We start from the raw sequence: 20,719 nt of genomic DNA, 5'->3' as shown, positions 1-20,719 counted from the left end.
TTATGAGTATAAGAAGCACTTTGATTTCAGGAGTTGGTATGAGGTATTTTTAAAGTGGTGAGACAGCAAAAATGGCTGTATCCATGGTTAAAAGTTTTTTGGGAGTAGAAAATAATACTCTGGGTTACAAAATGTATCTAAGGGTAAATTAGAGTTGGTGGATAAGTTGCAGTTGAGGTTACCTGTAGAGGCAAAGAAAGCAGACAGTTGAAGTGATAGCACAGCATTTAAAGTTGGATGGGATACCTGCCACTAGTGAGTCAGAGCTGGAGATAGTGAGACTTCAATTAGAAATGACGAGACTTGAATTTGAACAAGCAAAGGAACTGAGAAAACTTGAATGGGAGGCAAATGAAAAGGAAAATAAATTGGAAATGAAAAGAATTGAAACTGGGGGCAGCAGAAAAAGAAAGAAAAAGGGCATTCCAGAGGGAAATGGTGAAGTTAGAAAAGGAAGAGGGAATGAAGGAAAGAGACAGAGTATCGGCTTAAAAAGCTGGATCTTAAAAAGGAGACCTTTAACCTAAAACCTTGTAGGGAGATGTTTAAATCTGTGCAAGCTCTTCTGAAGTTTGAGGAAAGAGATGTAGAGGCATTCTTTATTTCATCTGAGAAGATAACTAAACAAATGAGATGGCCATAGGAAAACTGGACATTGTTGTTACAATCTAGGTTGGTGGGTAGAGCACAAGAGGTTTATGCCTCCCTGTGAGAAAAAATGTCAGTGGACTATGATGTGGTAAAAAAAAAGCCTATTTTGAGTGCATATGAGTTGGTTCCTGAGGCATACAGGCAGAAATTTAGGAATCTGAGAAAACAGCCTGGGCAAACGCATATTGAATTTCAGAGAGTAAAACAAAGTAATTTTGACTGGTGGATACTGACAAAGATAGAGACAACATATGCAGCTCTTACAGAAGTAATTCTTTTGGAAGAATTTAAAGATTCAATTCATTCAGCAGTGAGAACTCATACAGAGGAACAGAGGATTAAAACAGTAAGACAAGCAGCAGAGATAGCTGGTGATTATGAGTCAGTTCATAGATCTAAACTTTTTTCTTTGTCACCCTTATAAATCAGAGAAGGCTAGAAAGTGGGAAGGTGAAAGGAAGGTGGGTAGCCGGGGAAGAGAAGGAGTAGGTGGAAATTCCCAGGACGTTTTTTTTTTCAGAATGAAAAGGAAGGTGCTGAGGGTAGAAGTGACACTTGAAAATTGAGGTGTTTTCATTGTAATAAAGTTGGACACATGAAGTCAGTGTGTTGGAAATTACAGGGAAAATCTTGGGTTTATTGGGATGCAGAAAAGTTCTGGAAGTAAAAGTACTGTGGATTCTGAGGCTCAGGCACAGGAAAAAACAAGAGTTTGTGGAAAGGTAAAAGAGGAAGAATCAGTGATGGATAAAGAAATGGGAATGTGTTCACAGTTTACACAAGGGAATTCTGAGGAGTAGGTTGCAGAAATGTTTAACAATTTTGTATGTGAAGGGGAAGTCTTCCCATGTGTACAGTGTGGAGTAGGTAAAGATATTAAAATTTTATGAGACACTGGCTAGTCAATCCTTAATGTGGGATAGTGATATTTGTTGTTCAGAGGGAGTATTGTAGGAACGGATGATAATAAGTGGGGTTCATGGAGATGCTAAATATATTCCATTGTGGAAGGAAAACTTAAAGAGTAAATGGAAGACAGGTGAGGTGATTGTTAGAGTATTGAAAAAAATTGCCCTTTGCGGGGGTTCAATTTATTTTAAGTAATGATATAGCTGGGTCACAGATATGGGTGATGCCAATGGCAGTTGAGCAGCCCATAAAGGTGTTTTCAACAGAACTGTTGCAGAGAAAGCATCCTGGATTGTTTCCAAATTGTATGATAACAAGGTCACAGGCTCACAGGTTGAAACTGGAAGTTAAAAGGCAGGGAGATGGTGTTGAAATCCAATTAGCTAACACTGTTTTTGATAAGATTGTTCAGGAAGAAAGAATGGAGGATAATGCAGCTGATGTATTTAGCTTAAGCAAGTTGGCAGAGTTGCAGAAAAGTATTGTGCAAATAAGACAGTTATATCAGATAGCTTACTCAGAAACAAAGGCAGAATATATTCCAGAATGTTATTATCTTAAGGGTAATGTTTTAATGAGAAAAAGGTGGCCTTATCATGTTTTAACAGATGAAAACTGGAGGGAAGTACATCAGATTGTTATACTATTTGGATACAGAAATGAGATCCCGAGAATAGCTCATGAAATTCCAATGGACAGTGGCGGGGGACGGGGTTGGGGGGGGGGTGGTGGTGGCATTTAGGAAATAGAAAGACATAGGCGAAGATACAAAAACATTTTTATAGGTCTAGTTTGCATAGAGATTTAGTCAAATTCTATAGAACATGTCAGCCGATAAGGAAACCACAAGCAGTGCTTAAGCCAGAACATTTAATTCCAATTCCAACATTTGAAAAATCTTTTAGTAGGGCTATGATTGATTGTGTAGGACCGTGCCCTAAGACTAATACTGGAATTAAGTAATTATTGATTATCTACAAGGTTTTCTGAAGCAATAGCTTTGAGAAATATTACAACAGAGTTGTGGGAAGAATTGAGTTAATTTTTTACAAGATATGGTTTACTAAAAGAAATACAATCAGATCAGGGTTCAAATTTCATGCCACAGCTCTTTAAGAAAATAATGAATAGTTTGGGGATAAACCAGCTTAAATCAATAGCTTATCATTCTGATAAATCAACAGCTTATCATGGAAAGATGGCATGAGGTCATATAGTCAGGATAGGGGAATTCCATTCTTGATATTTGCTATTCGGGATGGTCCTAATACATTGACTGAATTTAGTCCTTTCGAATTAGATTATGGGCATGAGGTAAGAGGACCACTGAAATTTATTCATGAGAAATTGGTGGGTCAAAATTCGGAAACTACTCTCCTGGATTATGTATCAAATTTCAGAGAAAGATTGAACAGAGCATGTGAGTTAGCTAGGGAACATTTAAAGATATCACAGCAAGCGATGAAAGTGAAAGCAGTCAGGAAAGCTACAGCTTGTAGTTTTGTTGCTAGGTGCCTTATTAAAGACAAGGTTTATAGTGGGCCTTACAGGATTGAAACGAAACTGAATGAAGTAAATTATTTAATAAATATTCTATATAGAAGAAAGATTCAGAGGGTTTGTTATGTAAATATGCTTAAAAAGTACCTTGAGAGGGAAGAGGACCAAAAGGATGTATTAGTGGTGGTAGGTAAGGAGAAAGAGGTAGAAATGAAGGATTCTGAAATTGATTTTCCTGTAATTAAATTGGATAATGAAGGGTACTTGAAAATTTAAATATAATATTAAGCTACCTTCCAGACAAGTGTCAAAGTGATTTGGAGAAGTTATTGCAGTCACACAAAACTATTTGTGGGAGTATGCTAGGGAGGACAAATTTAGCTATACATGATAAGTGTGGAAGTCTAATCCTCAATAAGGCAACATCCTTATACATTAAATCTGGCAAAGTTATCACAAGTGCAGAAAGAAATTGACTTCATGCTTCAAAATATCATTGAGTCTAGTTGCAGTAACCAGAGTTCGCCTATTGTGCTGGTACTGAAACCGAATGGAACACCAGATCCACTGTTTGTGGACTATTGAAAGGTGAATACAGTGACAAAAGCGGATTCATATCCTATACCATGGTTAGAAGATTGCATTGAGAAAGTGGGACAATCAAAATTTATCACCAAGATTGTCTTGCTAAGAGGATATTGGCAAGTACAGTTATCGGACAGAGCAAGAAGATATCAGCTTTTGTGATGCCAGGTGGACTATATCAGTTTAAAGTCATGCCATTTGATATGAAGAATGTACCTGCAATAGTTCAAAGACTGACAAAGTAATTGTGACGAGCAATTATGCTGTGTATATTGACGACTTGATAGTTTTCACTCAAATGTAGGAGGAGCATTTACAACATCTGGAAGAATTGTTTCATTGATAACAAGGAACTAACTTGGTGATGAACTTGGCTAAAAGTGAATTTGCAAAAGCGCAAGTTACATATCTAGGCTGTACCATTGGTGTCCCCGAGAGATGTGAAAGTCAAAACTATCATGGATTTCCTCGCTCCTACAAAAAACGAGAAGTTTTGAGATTTCTGGGCTTGAGTGGGTTTTACTGGGAATTTGTACCAAATTTTAGCAGTGTGGTTGCTCCATTGACTGAACTATTGAAAAAGAATAAGTTTCAATGGACACAGGAGTAGAATGCATTTGACAGTTTGAAAACTATGTTGACTACGACACCAGTTTTGGCAGTACCCAATTGTGCCAAGCAATTTAAGTTGGCCATTGATGCAAGTGATATAGGCATTGGGGCCATATTGTTACAGGAAGATGAAACTGGAATTGAGAAACTGATAAGGGTATTTTTCAAGGAAGATGATTGTACAACAGAGAAGATATTCAATGATCAAAAAGAAAACTCTGGGTCTGGTGTTAGCATTGCAGCAGTTTGAGATTTACGTTGCAAGCAATTTGTCAGAAACTAATTTCGAGACAGATGTGCAAGGCTGTTCAAATAGAGTTTATTACTGCAGCCATTTAATCTACAGATAATACGTGTGGCTGGATGAGAAAATCTAATTGCAGATTCATTGTCAAGAGTTTGAAGCTCAAAGGGAATATTGGACATTTAAAAAACCTGGACATTGGACTGGAATGATTTCTGTTGATACCAAGGATTTGTATAAAAATATGTAAAATGTTAATGTTTGCACCTGGTAGTGTAGTAATGTGAGCATATGGATAAGTATAGGTGGTAATGTAAGATTACCATCTTTTTAAATTATGACACTTCATTTTTAGTAAGGAGGGGAGTGTCATGAAAATATAATTTTCATAATATTGTGATTTATTGTAAAGTGGGTTCCTAGTGGGGTTTAGATTAGTTTTTCTGTGGGTATGTGTGTCGGTTGGGGGGGGGGGGGGGGGCGGATTTAATTGAATTGGAAACAACCAGTCTGGAGGTTTTTGAGCCATCAAAAAGGATGCTAGATTTGAAATGCTAAATACATAAACATTTCTGAAATTTTAGAATGTGAGGCGTAAGGAAAATTTGCATTTTTAGATAAATTAGGTTAGTTTGAATTTCAAAGAGATGGTAAGGAGTTACACATAGCCAGAAGAAGCTAAGCCAAACAGTGTGTTTATCTTTCCCAAAGGTTACTGATAAAATTAGTATTATGAAAGATTTATATTATGAGAAAAGTAAAGTTGCAAAAACATATGAGAACAATGGAATTTGCATTAAAAGGGAGAAGCATGTATAAAGGAAATGAGACTATGTGTAAGGGAAGAAGACATTCTAAGATCTAACACAAGTGTGAAAAGCCCTCAGCCTCTGTGCTGGACTGTGTCTAGCTTCTTCAGCGTTGCGGAGGCTGCACTCATCCAGGTATCCCATCACCCCCCTGGCTTGTGCCTTGTAGATGGTAGACAGGCTTTGGGGAGTCAGGAGGTGAGTTACTCGTCACATGATTCCTAGCCTATGACCTGCTCTTGTAGCCACAGTATTTATATGGCTAGTCCAATTCAGTTTCCGGTCAATGGAAACTCCCAGGATGGTGATAGTGGGGGATTCAGTAATGGTTGGATTCTCTCTTGCTGGAAATGGTCATTGCCTGACACTTGTGTGGCATAAATGTTACTTGCTACTTGTCAGCCCAGGCCTGGATATTGTCCAGGTCTTGCTGCATTTGGACATGGACTACTTCAGTATCTGATGAGTCGCGAATGGTGCTGAACATTGCGCAATCATCAATGAACTTCCCCACTTCTGACCTTATGATGGAAAGAAGGTCATTGATGAAGCAGCTGAAGATGTTTGGGTGTAGGATACTACCCTGAGGGACTCCTGCAGTGATGTCCTGGAGCTGAGCTGACTAACCTCCAACAACCACAACCATCTTCCTTTGTGCTGGGTATGACTCCAACCAGCAGAGAGTTTTCCCCCGATTCCCATTGACTCCAGTTGATGCCACACTCAGTCAAATGCTGCCTTGATGTCAAGGGCAGTCACTCTCACCTCACCCCGGGAGTTCAGCTCTTTTGTCCATGTTTGAACCAAGGCTGTAATGAGGTCAGGAGCTGAGTGACCCTGGCGGAACCCAAACTGGGCATCAGTGAGCTAGTTATTGCTAAGCAAGTGCCACTTGATAGCACTGTTGATGGTTGGATTTCTCCTGCTTTTTGCACACAGGACATACCTGGGCAATTTTCCACACAGCTGGGTAGGTGCTCTGCAGAGAATGCAGAGGAAGTTTACAAGAATGTTGCCAGGGTTAGAAAAGTGTAGCTACGAGGTGAGATTGGATAGGTGGGGGTTATTTTCCTTAGAACAAAGAAGGCTGAGAGGTGACTTGATTGAGATGTACAAAATTATGAGGGGAATAGATAGAGTGGACAGGGTAAAATTGTTTCCCTTGGTGGAGAATTCTAGAACCAGGGGACATAGATTCAAGGCAAGTGGCAGAAGGTGTAGGGGGGACATGAGGAAGAACGTTTTTACGCGGAGGGTAGTGGGTGTCTGGAATTTGCTGCCCAAGTTGGTGGTAGAGGCAGAAACTCTAAACTCTTTTAAAAAGTACCTGGATCTGCACCTTAAGTGCTGTAAGCTGCAGGGCTATGGGCCGGGTGCAGGGAGGTGGGATTAGAAAGGGCACCTGGGTGTCCTCGGGCTGTCATGGACAAGATGGTCTCCTTCTGTGCTGTAAGTTTTCTATGGTTCTATTGCCAGTTTTGTCACTGTACTGGAACAGCTTGGCTAGGGGCGCGGTAAGTTCTGGAGCACAGGTTTTCAGTCCTATTGCCGGAGTAATGTCAGGTCCCTTAACCTTTGCAGTATCCAGTGCCTTCAGCAGTTTCTTGATATCATGTGGAGTGAATCAAATTGGCTGGTGACTGGCACCTGTGATGCTGGGGGCCTCTGGAGGAGGCCGAGATGGATCATCTACTCGACACTTTTGGCTGAAGATTGTTGCGAATGCTTCAGCCTTATCTTTTGTCCTGCTGTGCTGATGATATTAATGGAGACTCCTCCTCCAAAGAGTTGTCTAATTGTCCACCACCATGCACGTCTGGATGTGGCAGGACTGCAGAGCTTAGATCTGACCCGTTGGTTGTGCAATCGCTTCGCCCTATCACTTGCTGCTTATGCTGTTTGGCGTGCAAGCAGTCCTGTGTTATAGCTTCTCCAGGTTGACACCTCATTTTCAGGTATGCCTAGTGCTGCTCCTGGCATTCCCTCCTTGCACGCTTCATTGAACCAGGGTTGACCCCCTGGCTCGATGGTAATGGTAGAGTGGGGGATATGCCAGGCCATGAGGTTACAGATTATGTTTGAGTACAATTCTGCTGCTGCTGATGGCCCACAGCACCTCATGGATTCCCAGTCTTGAGTTGCTAGATCTGTTTGAATTCTACCCCATTTAGCACGGTGGTTGTGCCACACAACACGATGGAGGGTATCCTCAATGTGAAGGTGGGACTTCGTCTCCACAAGGACTGTGCGATGGTCACTCTTACCGACACTGTCGTGGATAGATGCATCTGCGGCAAGCAGGTTGGTGAGGATAAGGTGAAGTATGTTTTTCCCTCTTGTTGGTTCCCTCACCACCTGCTGCAGACCCAGTCTAGCAGCTATGTCCTTTAGGACTCAGCCAGCTCAGTCAGTAGTGGTGCTACCGAGCCACTCTTGGTGATGGACGTTGAAGTCCCCCACCTAGAGTACATTCTGTGCCCTTCCCACCCTCAGTGCTTCCTCCAACTGATATTCTACATGGAGGAGCACTGATTCATCAGCTGAGGGAGGGCGGTATGTGGTAATCAGCAGGATTACCTTTGCCTATGTTTGACTTGATGCATAAGACTTCATGGGGTCTGGAGTCAATGTTGAGGACCCCCAGGGCAACTCCTTCCCGACTGTATACCACTGTGCCACCACCTCTGCTGGGTCTGTCCTGCTGGTGAGATAGGACATACCCAGGGATGGTGATGGTGGAGTCTGGGACATTATTTGTAAGGTATGATTCCATGAGACTGACTATGTCAGGCCATTGCTTGACTAGTCTGTGAGACAGCTCTCCTAATTTTTGCACTAGCCCCCCAGAGGTTAGTAAGGAGGACTTTGCAGTGTCAACAGGGCTGCAATTGCCTTTGTCGTTTCCGGTGCCTAGTTCGATACCGGGTGGTCCATCCGGTTTAATTCCTTTTTTGTGACTTTGTAGCAGTTTATTACAACTGAGTAGCTTGCTAGGCCATTTCAGAGGGCAGTTATGAGTGAACCACATTGCTGTGGGTCTGGAGTCACATGTAGACCAGACCAGGTAAGGACGGCACATTTCCTTCCCTAAAGGGCATTAGTGAACCAGATGGGTTTTAACAACAATCAACAATGGTCTTATGGTCATTAGACTTTTACTTCCAGATTTTTATTGAATTCAAATTCCACCATCTGCAGGATTCGAACCCTGGATTACTAGTCCAGCGACAATACACCACTACACCATCGCCTCCCCTTTTGCTTGGTTCTGTTTAAATCTATTTGTTTTTGCTGCTGTTTAACTGGAATCCAGATTAATTAGGGGCTTTAGGAGTCATTATAGTAGTAATTTGTAGACCTATATATGTGCTTGAAATGTTTTCTTTTGTTATTAAATGTTTAACATTTAGTTTTGTTAAAACTCCAAGTCTTAGTGGACTTATTACTACTGAAATCAAGACATGCATCTCGAACTAAAATACAAATTGCAAAATCATTGTGACTGCATGATCAAGTTTCCCTTGTGGATTTGTTCCGCCTGGCACATACATTATCTGCCACGTCATAACAGATGAAGGGATTTTTTTTTGGTGGGGTCCATTTGAGCAGAGCAATATAGTATAAATGAGCACAGGAAGAGAGCAATTACAAGTCAAACTGAGATGTGAAATACGGAAATCATGAGTTACTCGGACAGCACACACATTGTGTTGTTGTCACCAGAACTGCTTTCATGCTTTAACAGGCCACCTGGTAATGATTTGTTATTGCTCTCTTCCTGTGCTCATTCACACTGCACTGACCTGCTTACATGGACCCCACCAGAAACAGTACCTCCATCCATCAAACATATTTCCCTCCCCGTCAGATTAGCTTTACCTCACCTGACTTTTGAATCAAACATCCCTTCTCTCCTCTCAACCCAACTCTCACTTTCTGCTTTGTGCCCAAGCCAAGAAGACCAAGGTTATTTAATTTTAGACTCTTAGCTACGCGGGGTGACATTAATGAACAAATGGTATTACATCTTGACTGAGGTTGCATCCTTATTTGTCAATATTGAGTGACTGATGTCGTGCCTATCCATTGTAAAAACTGACTTGTCCTCCACTAGAATAGCAGAGTATGTCAGGGCCCAGGTGTAGAAGGATGTATCTGCATATATAATATATATATATATAGATAAAAACAAAAAACTGCGGATGCTGGAAATCCAAAACAAAAACAGAATTACCTGTAAAAACTCAGCAGGTCTGGCAGCATCGGCGGAGAAGAAAAGAGTTGATGTTTCGAGTCCTCATGACCCTTAAGGGTCATGAGGACTCGAAACGTCAACTCTTTTCTTCTCCGCCGATGCTGCAAGACCTGCTGAGTTTTTCCAGGATGTATCTGCACTTCACTCACTGTCATCCTGATCCTGTAAATGGACCCAAACATGGAGCACCTGTCATCAGTATTAGTGGGGATGTGGCTGTAGGAAATTTAAGAGTCTTTTTCTCCCTAGATCACCAGCTCAGATTCAGAGATGGGACTGGCTTATTTCTGTTGGTTGGACAGATAGAACACCTGCAGTGAAGCTGGTGATGGAGTAGGCTAATTCTGAATATGTTTAATTACTCATGTTAGGCAAATTGAACAGATTCAAGCAGAAACCGAACTGGACTAACCATATAAATATTGTGGCTACAGAGGTCAGAGGCTAGGAATCCTGCGATGAGTAACTCACCATCTATAACGCACAAGTCAGGAGTGTGATGGAATACTCCCCACTTGTCTGGATGAGTGCAGCTCCCACAACACTCAAGAAGCTCAACACCATCCAGAATAAAGCAGCCCGCTTGATCGGCACCCCATCCAGAAACATTCACTCCCTCCACCACCGATGCACAGGAGCAGCAGTGTGTACCGTCTACAAGATGCACTGCAGGAACTCACCAAGGCTCCTTAGACAGCACCTTCCAAACTCACGACCACTACCTTCTAGAAGGACAAGGGCAGCAGATAGATGGGAACACCACCACCTGGAAGTTCCCCTCCAAGTCACTCACCATCCTGGCTTGGAAATATTTCGCTGTTCCTTCACTGTCACTGGGTCAAAATGCTGGAACTCCCTAACAGCACTGTGGGTGTACCTACACCACATGGACTACAGTAGTTCAAGAAGGCAGCTCACCATCACCTTCTCAAGGGCAACTAGGGATGGGCAATAAATACTGGCCCAGCCAGTGAAGCCCACATCTCATGAATGAATTAAAAAAATTGCCACTACATCTCAGTCCCTCATTGTTCCGCCCCCATAGATAACCCTTCCAGTTCTGTACGTTGACATTCTTCACCCTGAGCTTGGCTGAATGCTGCAAGGACCTCCCTTGGCTGGCTCCACTGTCAGAGTATAACCTTCCTTACTCTGAAAGCCTTGACATGCAACGTGTCAGTGGCAATTGAGTTAGTACGTGTATCACTGTGGTTAATGTTTGTTTTATCTCCCTTCCAGGCTTCCTGAATGTGTGAGCTTAGAAGAAGGTGCGTTAGTTGAGCCTCTCTGTGTCGCAATTCATGCCTGTCAAAGAGGGCGAGTGAAAGTGGGCCAAAAGGTTTTTATCTGTGGAGCCGGTAAGTAGATACTTGTTTTTTTCACCTAAAGCATTGCAACATCAATATCTCCTTCCTTATCCTCAAAAAGGTGCTGAATCCTGTATGTGTTTAAATCCGTATCAAATAACAGAGAACTGATTATGAGAAATCAGACTTCGGGGTAAAATTAAATTCTCTGAAACCCATTCCCCTCCCCTCGCAAGTTTGATTGGAAAGTTCACACAGATTGGCTGCATTGCCTGTGCAAAGTTGGGGGCAAAAGAAATACAGGTTCCCTGTACACTATACACGATGTATCATATTCTTCCAGCCCAGGTTGGACTGACATGTGGGGACTGCAGTCCCTCAAATTATTGGAAACAATTGGTCTGTGGGGAGATTGCAATAGCTCACCCCAAGTTTTGGGTGAGAACAGGTTCAGTTGCTTGGTAAATAGAGAATGACAAGTCGAAGAAATGTGAGCTAAACTTTCCACTCAGCAGCAGTGTGTACCCTCTACCAAGATGCACTGCAGGAATTCACCAAAGCCAATCTGTGTGAGCTGATTTGGTTTCTGTCCAACCGGGATTGGCATTTCAGCCAACGATTCACTCAGATTGGGCTTCAGCCATTGAGATCTTTATATAGGATCAAAGAGGGAGACCACTCGGCCCATGACAAAAGAGCTATCCAATTTGTCCCACTGTCGCCCCATCTTGCTGTATAGCTGTGAAATGTGGACCGGTAATAGCTTTGAGGAGAAGGATACATGGAGAATGCATATATTGACCTTTCCCTGAATGCCTGGTGGTGTTTGTTGCAGGACTCATCTCTGGTTTAATCTCCTCCAAAGGCTTCACTTGGAGGCTCTGTATTCAAATAGCTGTAACAGAGTGAAGTTGGGATACCTATGTGATAGATACCAACTAAATATGCCAGAAAAAAGTTAAAGCTTGTCCATTCAAATTAATTTTTAACAGTGTGATTAGCTTTAATTTCTTACAGCCTCTCTCACACCAAAAATTCCTTTGGATTTTTAATTTTAAACTTTTAACAATCTTTTCTTTTATCCCTCACAATCAAATATTCCTTTCTCTTCCTTTTGCTTTCTGTACATGATTTGACTTTGAATTAAATATTCTAACTTACACTTTCTGGTTTTGACACTATGCCTCAGTAAGGATTCCTCAACATGGTTAGTTAAGGAGACACACAGTCGCCTGTTCACAAAGACTCCACATCCCCTGTAGATGGTGCTATGCTGTTTTTGTTGTCTCAAAGAACCACAAGTTCCAGTGCAAAAACCCACAGAGAGTCTATGGTCACGTGCAAATTCAATGAATAATGAGCGCTGTTTGTTTGCTGGTGACCACAAAATCCAGGCCTATTTCTCTTTAATGTATCCAGCAATGTTGCTTACCTTTGGTGAACAAACTCCATCTTCTACACTCTCTCTCTCTCTCTCTTTATCTGTGACTCTCCTTGTCTCTGAGTTCCTCTACCTCCCTCCATCTTTCTCTCTGGGTCTTTCTCTTTTCCCGTCTCTTCTCCTTGTCCCTGTGTGTAGTTCTGTCTCACTGTCTCTTTTCCCACCTCCCTCCCCCGTGCTCTGGCCATAGGTAACAGAGAGAAGCAACTTGCAAATGTGCTGATTTAGGGGAGACGAGTTTTGGCAAACTGTTAGCCTACTTAAGACTGCGAAGACTTCATTAGGACTCACTGCATGGTATCCAACTCCCTACAACATACGCCAAGTCTGTAAGACTTGGGACCCCATATGTGGAATGAAGGGACCATAATTTTAAGGCCACTTAGTAGTTCAGAATAAGAGAGTATGGGAGATAGCATATCTCTGACTCAGCTGGGAGCTGCTGAATTGTTTCTACTGCATCTTCCGAAAGGTGCAATCTCTGACTTGTCGTGAGCAATGCCATTTTGTATTAGCAGAAATAAAGGAAAATGCAGTTGGGCAGTTCTTAGTACAAGAGATAAAGTACTTGTTGCACTAACTCTTGACCACAGGCTTGCTGTGGACTTTGGCACTGGAACTTGTAGTTCTTTGAGAGGAAATGCAGTGCAGTGATCTTACAGGGGACTGGGACCAATGTGGACAGGGCAAGCATACAGTGTATCCCCTTAATGAAGCAGACTGAAGAATCCTCATCGATACATGCAGAGTCTAAACCAGCGTAGCAACGTCTGGGATTAGCCCTTCTGACAGATCAACGTCTGAAAACTACCCACTTAGCAATTGCACCCCATTTAACAAGATTCTTATTCTGAACTACTAAGTGGCCTTAAAAATGATTGTCCCTTCATTCCACATATGGGCTCCCAAGTCTTACAGACTTGGCGTATGTTGTAGGGAGTTGGATACCATTCAGTTAGTCTTAATGAAGTCTTTGCAGTCTTAAGTAGGCTAACTGTATGTATTTATTAACTACAAGAACTATGCACATATATACAGTTAAGGGTCCAAGCTAGGAGCTATCCCCATGCTTGCTTGTACACATGGCTCTGTCCAACACTAGACTGATCCCTAGGTGTGGGTCCTTGACATCACTGTTTGCGCAATACTGTACTCGATCCCATGTTAACTCTGTATGTGCCAGGCCTTTAAGTGTTAATGGACAGTCTAGGGATTAGGAGGAGGCTCCTCCTTTTTCTCCTGACTGTAACATCTGGGGTGCCAAACAGGTAGGACCAACATTGATCATCGTCCATCTTGATGATAGTACCCTCTCTCTAAAGGTCTTTAATCCAGATCTTGTCATCCTTTCATAGTTGTGGCAAGTATCTGATGTGGTACCTTGTGCTGTAGGTGGAAGCCTGCATCTGCCTGTAGGGCAGCTCTCTTGCTTGGAATCCTGGTAATCCTTGGTTACCAACCCTGATATGATTATTTCAGCAGGATTGGAAGTTGTGTGCAGAGTTTCCTGTCCATCAGGAGTTCGAATGGAGCTATATCTCATCGTAATGAGGTGGACCTGTAGGTTAGCAGTGCCGAGGGACAGTCCCCATTCCTTTTTATGCAGGTTTTTACAGTGTGGACCCCTCTTCCGGCCTCCTCGTTTGGCTGTGGGTATCTCGGGGAGCTGGTACGGTGGTGGAAGCCGGATGTGGTGGTGAAGTGCGTGAAGCGCTCATTTGAAAACTTTGGGGCGTTATTGGACACGATCTCATCCAGGACACCGTGGCTCACAATCATCTCTATCGGCATCTTAATTACTGCCTCGTGGAGTCGTATATAGTTGTTTCACCTCAACCCATCTGGAAAAGTAATCCACCACCATAAGGAATGATTTGCCGTTGAAGACAAATAAGTCAATGTCCAGCCTCTTCCATGGCCTGGTAGGGAATTGTGTAGGGACGAGAGACTCGCTTTGGTCCTGCCTGTGAGAGAAACGTATCCCTGGGACACGTTAAAAATGTCCAAAAGTTTTTATTTTTTTAAAATTACTGTTGGAAACCTCAGCCTGCCAACCGCAAGGCTGGACGGTCAGCGAACAATAGGTTTCAATTATTTGATTAAGGGCCTTTGTGGCCCTCTTAATTGTTGGCGGGCATGCTGCCAACTCCTGCACACGCCCACCGACTGAAATACCGCGCGAGTGCGCAATGACATGGGGACACTCACCCGACATCATCGCGCGCTATTTTATGCCCAGTCAGATCGGGCGCGCCCTCCCACAGGATGTCACACAGGATGTTTTGAAGGATCTCTGCTCAAAGGGAAACTGGGATGACCAGCCCCTCATTGTAGACCAGAAAGTGTTTTTGTTGTTCGAGCCACAGTACCACCACTTGGCCTCTGTTGTGGTCACCCTTGTTGGCAGTAACAGCGGATCCGAGCACACCCCCTCATCTCCCATTTGCTCCTGGCGAATCCGTTGGAGTTGACTTGTCACTGGCAGTTGTCTCCTTGTCAATCGGGAGTATGTTCCCAGCTCCTCAATGCGATTGACGTCCTGCTTTGTCACAAGGTCGACTGTGGCTATGGAAAGTGTGTCTGCAATTGTTTGGATTTTACTTTGAACATTTACCGTCTCGTAGGTGAACCTCATGAGGCGCAGGTGGAACCTCTGGATTCTGGGGGGGGGCATCTTTGCAAACTCCTTCTCATCCAATAATGAGACAAGTGGCTTATGGTTTGTGTGGATTGTGACCTTGAAGCTGATGAATGTCTGAAAACTTCTCGCATGCCCACATTACTGCAAGCGCTCCCTTTTCTATGAAGGTGTTTATCATCTCCATGTCCGACAACCCTTTGGGAGCGTAGTACACTGGGTGGCGACTCCCATCCAGCTGTTGCTGGAATTGGACCTCTCCCAGGTCTGTGGATGAAGCATCCGCTGCTATGGTGATGGGCAGGGATGGGTCGCAATGGGCCAGAATATCCGGAGAGCAGCATCGCCTTGATGTTGAGTGAATGCTTGCTCTTGGTGTGAGTCCCCACACCATGTCTGGTCTTTCTTAAACAGATGCCTCAAAGGTCCTGTGACCTGTGTCAAATTTGGTAAAGGTATCGCCAGCTGGTTCACCATCCCCGAGAATGGCTGGAAGTCTGGAATCGAGGATGGGGTTGGTAACTCACTAATAGCTTCAGTTTTCTGTGGGCCCGTCATGATGCCTTTATTGCTGACGGTGTGGCCCAGGAACTGAATTAATGTTTTGGGGAACTCACATTTCTCATTTCACATCAGCCCTGCTTCCTGTGGGTGCTCTAAAGCTGCTGTGAGTCTTCTGTCATGTTCCTCCAACATTGTACCGTGAACCAATACATCGTCCATGTGGCAATTGACCCCCCGGAGGCCCTGAAAAATGGCCGACATCACACGTTTAAATATTTCTGGTGCCAAGGTGGTTCCAAATGGCAGGCAGTTAAATCAGAATCTGCCAAAGTGAGTAATGAGTGTGGTCAGCAGCCTGGACTCTTCGTCGAGGGGGTGTTGTCAAAAGCCGCTGTTGGCGTCCAGCTTTGACAACACCGTGCTCTTTGAGAGTTTAGTCAGGCTTTCGTCCACTGAGGACGTGGGATGAGCTTCCCTGGCTACGGTTTTATTGAGCTGTGTTAGGTTGACACAAATACGGGTGGATCCATTCAGTTCTTGGGCCAGGGATCATCCCAGAAGTGAGGAGATGACTCCATGTTTTCATCCTGTCCAGCTGCTGCTGCACCTCCTTCATGAGTGGGTGGGGAACCTTTCGTGGTGTGAATAGGCAGAACGGGTTTAGCATCCTCCCTCAGTGTGATCCTGCATGTGTTTTTCAGTCGCCCAGCCCCGTAAAGAGGTTTGGCAACTCACTTTGATACTTGGAGAGCCAGGCCCTTGTTGGTTGACCTGGTCAAACTTTTGTAGGAGTGAACAGTCCTGGCTGCGGACCACAAACAGGTTTCTCGGATTCTTTTATCCTTGTACCTCGTTTGCAGGGTTCATGCTTCCTGCACCATATAGGTATGCCGTGGGTGGCATCAGCCATTGCGTCACCAGTCACGGCTCTCTGTCCGACAGGACCGTAACACTGGCCCCTACGTCCAACTTAAAGTTTGTGAGGTGGCCGTTAAACAAAATGTCCACATTCCAAAATGAAAATCCAGCATCTTTGACCTCACCCAAGAAGCATGGTTGTGTGTCCTCTTGGTGTGCATCTCAACCTCGTGAATCATCTTCAGTGTGGCTAGATGTTTTGGCCTTGCACAGTTTGCTGAAGTATCCAGTTCTGTTACACTGAAAGCACTGGGCTGAAATTGCAGGACATTGATCTCGCCTGTGGGGGGAGCTTTGCTCAATGGCGCTGGCATAGTCACTCTATTGGTCGATCAGCGTATCGCTCCTGCTGGCCTGGAGTGTCCCTATTTCTGTACTGTTTAACTAACTGGACCGTAGGGTTATCTTTGCACCACGGTTTACTTTCTCCTCTTAAAATGGACCTGTGCTGCACATGAAGTTCAATGCCTATCAATATGAATAGCTTTCCCGAGGGTTAGATCAGCATGTCTGTGAGTGCACCGTCCGTAACTCCTACAACCATTCTATCCGATAAGTTCAGATTTTAGATCTCTGCATTCATAGCCATCCTGTACAGATCATTAATGAATGAGTCAATAGGTTCTCCTGGCTCTGGACATGTTTCCCAAACTTAGCTGTTTTGCGGACTTTGTTATTTCTTAGGTTAAAATAAACATTGAATGATTTTAATGCTTCTTCAAATTTGGTAGATGATTTGTTGATTCTTTGTCTGGTAGTGAACAGAAAAACCCAAAACCTTGCAAAAATGCAGAGAAAAATTAAAATCCTGCAAGGCTAAAGAAAAACTCAAAGTAGCATTCTGACCTGAAGAAAAGCTTGAGAAGCAGATGTGCAAAAAAATCACTAGGGAAAAGCCCCAAAGAAAGGCTGGGAAGCTGAAGGCACAAATCTGTCCGCTATCAGTCCTACCAAATAGAGCAGTGTGTTAACTTGTTGAGCTTCTATCTTTTGATCCAGGCCTGCAGCAGTCACGTATCAAAGGAATCTTTTTCCCAAAGTCCCCAATTATTGATTGATCGACCTGGGCTTGAGATAAGTCCAATCTGATTGGAAAGAGTGGGTTTATGATCCATGGTTAAAAAATTTTGAAGTGTAGGTTCAGCTTTAAGTAGTTTCTGAAATTCAAGTTGATGCCGCTATTCATTTGAAGGCAAAGGATTTTCCTGCACTTGCCAGTTTTGGTGGGCTCCCACTACAATAGCATTCGTGCTCAGCCTTGAAAAAATTTTAAACAATGGCTGCTTGGATCAACTGGCTGCAGACGTGTTTATTTTATTGCTATGCTTTAGGGTCGCAAAGGTGCTGAATCCTAGCCTTTTCTGGACTTCAAAGCTTATTCTTTAGTCACGATTCTTCTGAATCATTTTTTTCCCCTTTGGAGCATGTTCAGGTGCTAATGTAGGAATCTGATTTTGTGAAGGAGTTTTTTTAGTGGAAATTTCTGGCCACTGAGCTATTTAAAAGTTTCTCAGGACTTCTGCATCCTGGATTTTAAAAGTTTTAGCTCACCCCTGCTGGGTCTGCTGACTCTGCACTCTGGGAATTTAACCTGGATATCCAAGAGATCCCATGGAATCCTCTGCTATAGTGAGGAATTTTAAATTTCTGCCTTCAGCTTCCAAGCCTTTCTTTGGAACTTTCCACTGGTGAGTTTCCTCTGCGTCTGCTTCTCAAACTTGTCTTCATGCCAGAATGCTTCTTCAAATTCTTCTTTAGTTTTGTAGGATTTTAGTTTTTCTCTGCATTTTTGGTGAAGTTTTGGGTTTTTCCATTCGCTTCCACCATATTGTAGAGTGTTGGATACTGCTCGGTAGGTCTTAATGAAGTCTTTGTAGTTTTGAGTAGGTTAACTGTATGTATTTATTAATTACAAGAACCATGTACCTTTATACAGTAAAGGGATCAAACTAGGAGCTGTCTTCATGCTTGCTTGTGCACACGGCCCTGGCCAACACTGTCATGTGTTCTCTTACATCACTGTATGGGCAGTACTGTACTCAGTCCTATGTTAACCCTATATGTGCCAGACCCTTAAGCTGCAGTGTATACGCTGTAGTCTTTCTGGATTCTTCAAAGGTGGAGAGTTCCAATTTCAAGGTGTAGATGTTGTATGTTGTAGTGTCTCTACACAGTAGCTGTTACTTGGTTGTGGGCCAAAGTTAACCTGTGGCCATTGAGCTCCCAGTTTAATGTTGTGAGACACAGGATCTATAATCCCTCACTGGGCTACTTCTGTGGTCAACACTAATAGCAGGCCAGCTACTCAGCGAGAACCCTCATTGCAAATGCTTCTGCTACACCTTACGGTGCCTGTCTGCCCATTTGACCAGAGGTGATCCACACTATAGAACAAAAGAGGAAATGAAAAATAGATCTGTCAAAAATATTTACAAAAAGAAACCATGGGATTGCTATTCGCCCTTGTGTGGCATCAAGGGATGTTTACAATCACCATTACAATGTTTGCAAGATTGTCAGTAATGTAGCTCTGTATGTATTTTGTGTATGTATATTGATTAGCTTTGGCAAGTGTATCCAGTAGCTAGCGCTGCAAGATTTTGTAACCTGTGGCATTTTTATTCATTCAAGGGCCAATTGGATTGTTGACTCTACTTGTTTGCAAGGCCATAGGAGTGACTATGACTGTAGTTTGCGGTAAGTTTTCATGCATATCTTTTTAAACTATTCCTAACCTGGGAGTCAATTATTTCTTTGGTTTCCCTGGTGATATTTGTGCAGCTTCACTTTGTTCTCTTCCACTGGACCTTGTGAGGGGTCAACTGGCCCTTGAGTTGTCTTGTGACACCATCCTATTATGATGATCTTTCTCCCTCTTGCACAGTATAAATGAGTGGGCCCCGTATTGGAGCAACAATTTATTTTCTCACCCCAAGTGGATCCTGAAAAATGTCCATGTTGGTTATTTGGTCTCCTTGCCAGCACCCAAGGGAACAAAGATGGAGAGTGAAATACCTGAGTAGTGTAAGAGACCCTACAGGGTGCAAAACGTTTTTCTCCTGACGGCATTCAGTGTACACCACTCTCCTTCCAGAAAGCCTCAATGGACATTGGGAAGGATCCACTCTTGATTGATTCATCATCTCATCTCTGACCTAGGAACCTCCAGCAATTGGCACAGCAATTGTACTTCTGAGCTACATTGGAACAGGAAGTAGCCTTATTGTGGGCTTACATAGCACCTCATCCCATAGGCTCCTTCTCTTTAGTTTGGTTAGAACCTGGTGATCGGTCTCCTCCCAGAATAGCACGACCTATGCGAGTGGGGTGCACAGGTGTGGAACCAATTGGGTTAGAGGTGCCGCCTGGGTGTGACCAGACTCCTGACAGCCAGACAACCGCACGAGGTGGTTGATAGGGAACATTTGGGATTCAAATTGCTGAGAAACCCATGTCCTCATCTATGCCTTTGATGCATTCGTCCCTATTAAAACCATTGCCCTGTCTCAACCTAGCCGTTTCCCCCAGTATAGCCCTCTTCTCTGCTTCCTTAGGTCCAGACTTGAGAGGTAGGGCAGACAACTGGCTTAGTCATTCACTGTCAGATTTGGGCTGGACCATGTAAAGAACTATCGGGCCCTGCTTTCATCTGCTCAAACTGATCATTATTCGAGAATCACCCCTGCTTTAATGTACTACAAACCATTTTCTCAAACCCCTCTCCCTGTCACCTCCACCCTCACCTCCAGCAAGCACAGGGAATTCATGGACTTCTTTGCCACCAGGATCGAGACCATCAGATTAGCTGCCCCCTAGGCCACTAAACTTCCTCTAATGTTCAGCCCTGCCCTAGTTCTGAATCTGCATTTTTCTCCAGTTTCTCTCCTATCCCCCCTCATGTCTTCTCCAACCCTATCTTGTCTAGGAACCTCATCTCCTGTTCCCTCAACCCTTTTCCCACTAAACTACTGACCACCCCACTTCCCTTCCTTGACCACATGTTAGCCCATATTGTTAACAGTTCTCCCTCCTCAGGCGTTGTCCCTCCCCCTTTCAAATCTGCCACCAATGATAGTCCTCTCCTCAAAAGATCTCAATCCGTACCACTCCATCCTTACAAACGACCAGCCCAACTGAAACTCTCCTTTCCTTTCCAACGTCCCCCAGTCTGGCTTCTGCTTCGGCCACAATACTCAAATGGCTCTTCTCAAGGTCACAAGTGACATCCTGTGTAACTGCACCAAAGGTAAACTATTCCTCCTTGTCCTTCTGGCCCTGTCTGCAGCCTTTGACACAGTTAACCACTCCATCCCCTTTGAACACCTCTCCACCACCATCCAATTGGG

General features: G+C 43.6%; 1 protein-coding gene across 1 annotated transcript in view; it reads left to right on the top strand.

Moving 5' to 3' along the window:
- LOC121271963 (sorbitol dehydrogenase-like) overlaps positions 1 to 20,719 on the top strand; it is a 61,890-nt gene that overhangs the window by 26,310 nt on the left and 14,861 nt on the right. The window contains exons 5-6 of the mRNA XM_041178222.1: positions 10,805 to 10,923; positions 19,005 to 19,070. Of these exons, the coding sequence (XP_041034156.1) occupies positions 10,805 to 10,923; positions 19,005 to 19,070 (185 nt within the window). The remainder of the gene's footprint in view (positions 1 to 10,804; positions 10,924 to 19,004; positions 19,071 to 20,719) is intronic.

This window comes from Carcharodon carcharias, chromosome 32 (genome assembly GCF_017639515.1).
Source record: "Carcharodon carcharias isolate sCarCar2 chromosome 32, sCarCar2.pri, whole genome shotgun sequence".
NCBI lineage: Eukaryota > Metazoa > Chordata > Chondrichthyes > Lamniformes > Lamnidae > Carcharodon > Carcharodon carcharias.
Note: the sequence above shows the minus strand (reverse complement) of the source record. Positions and strands in the feature narration are given on the sequence as shown.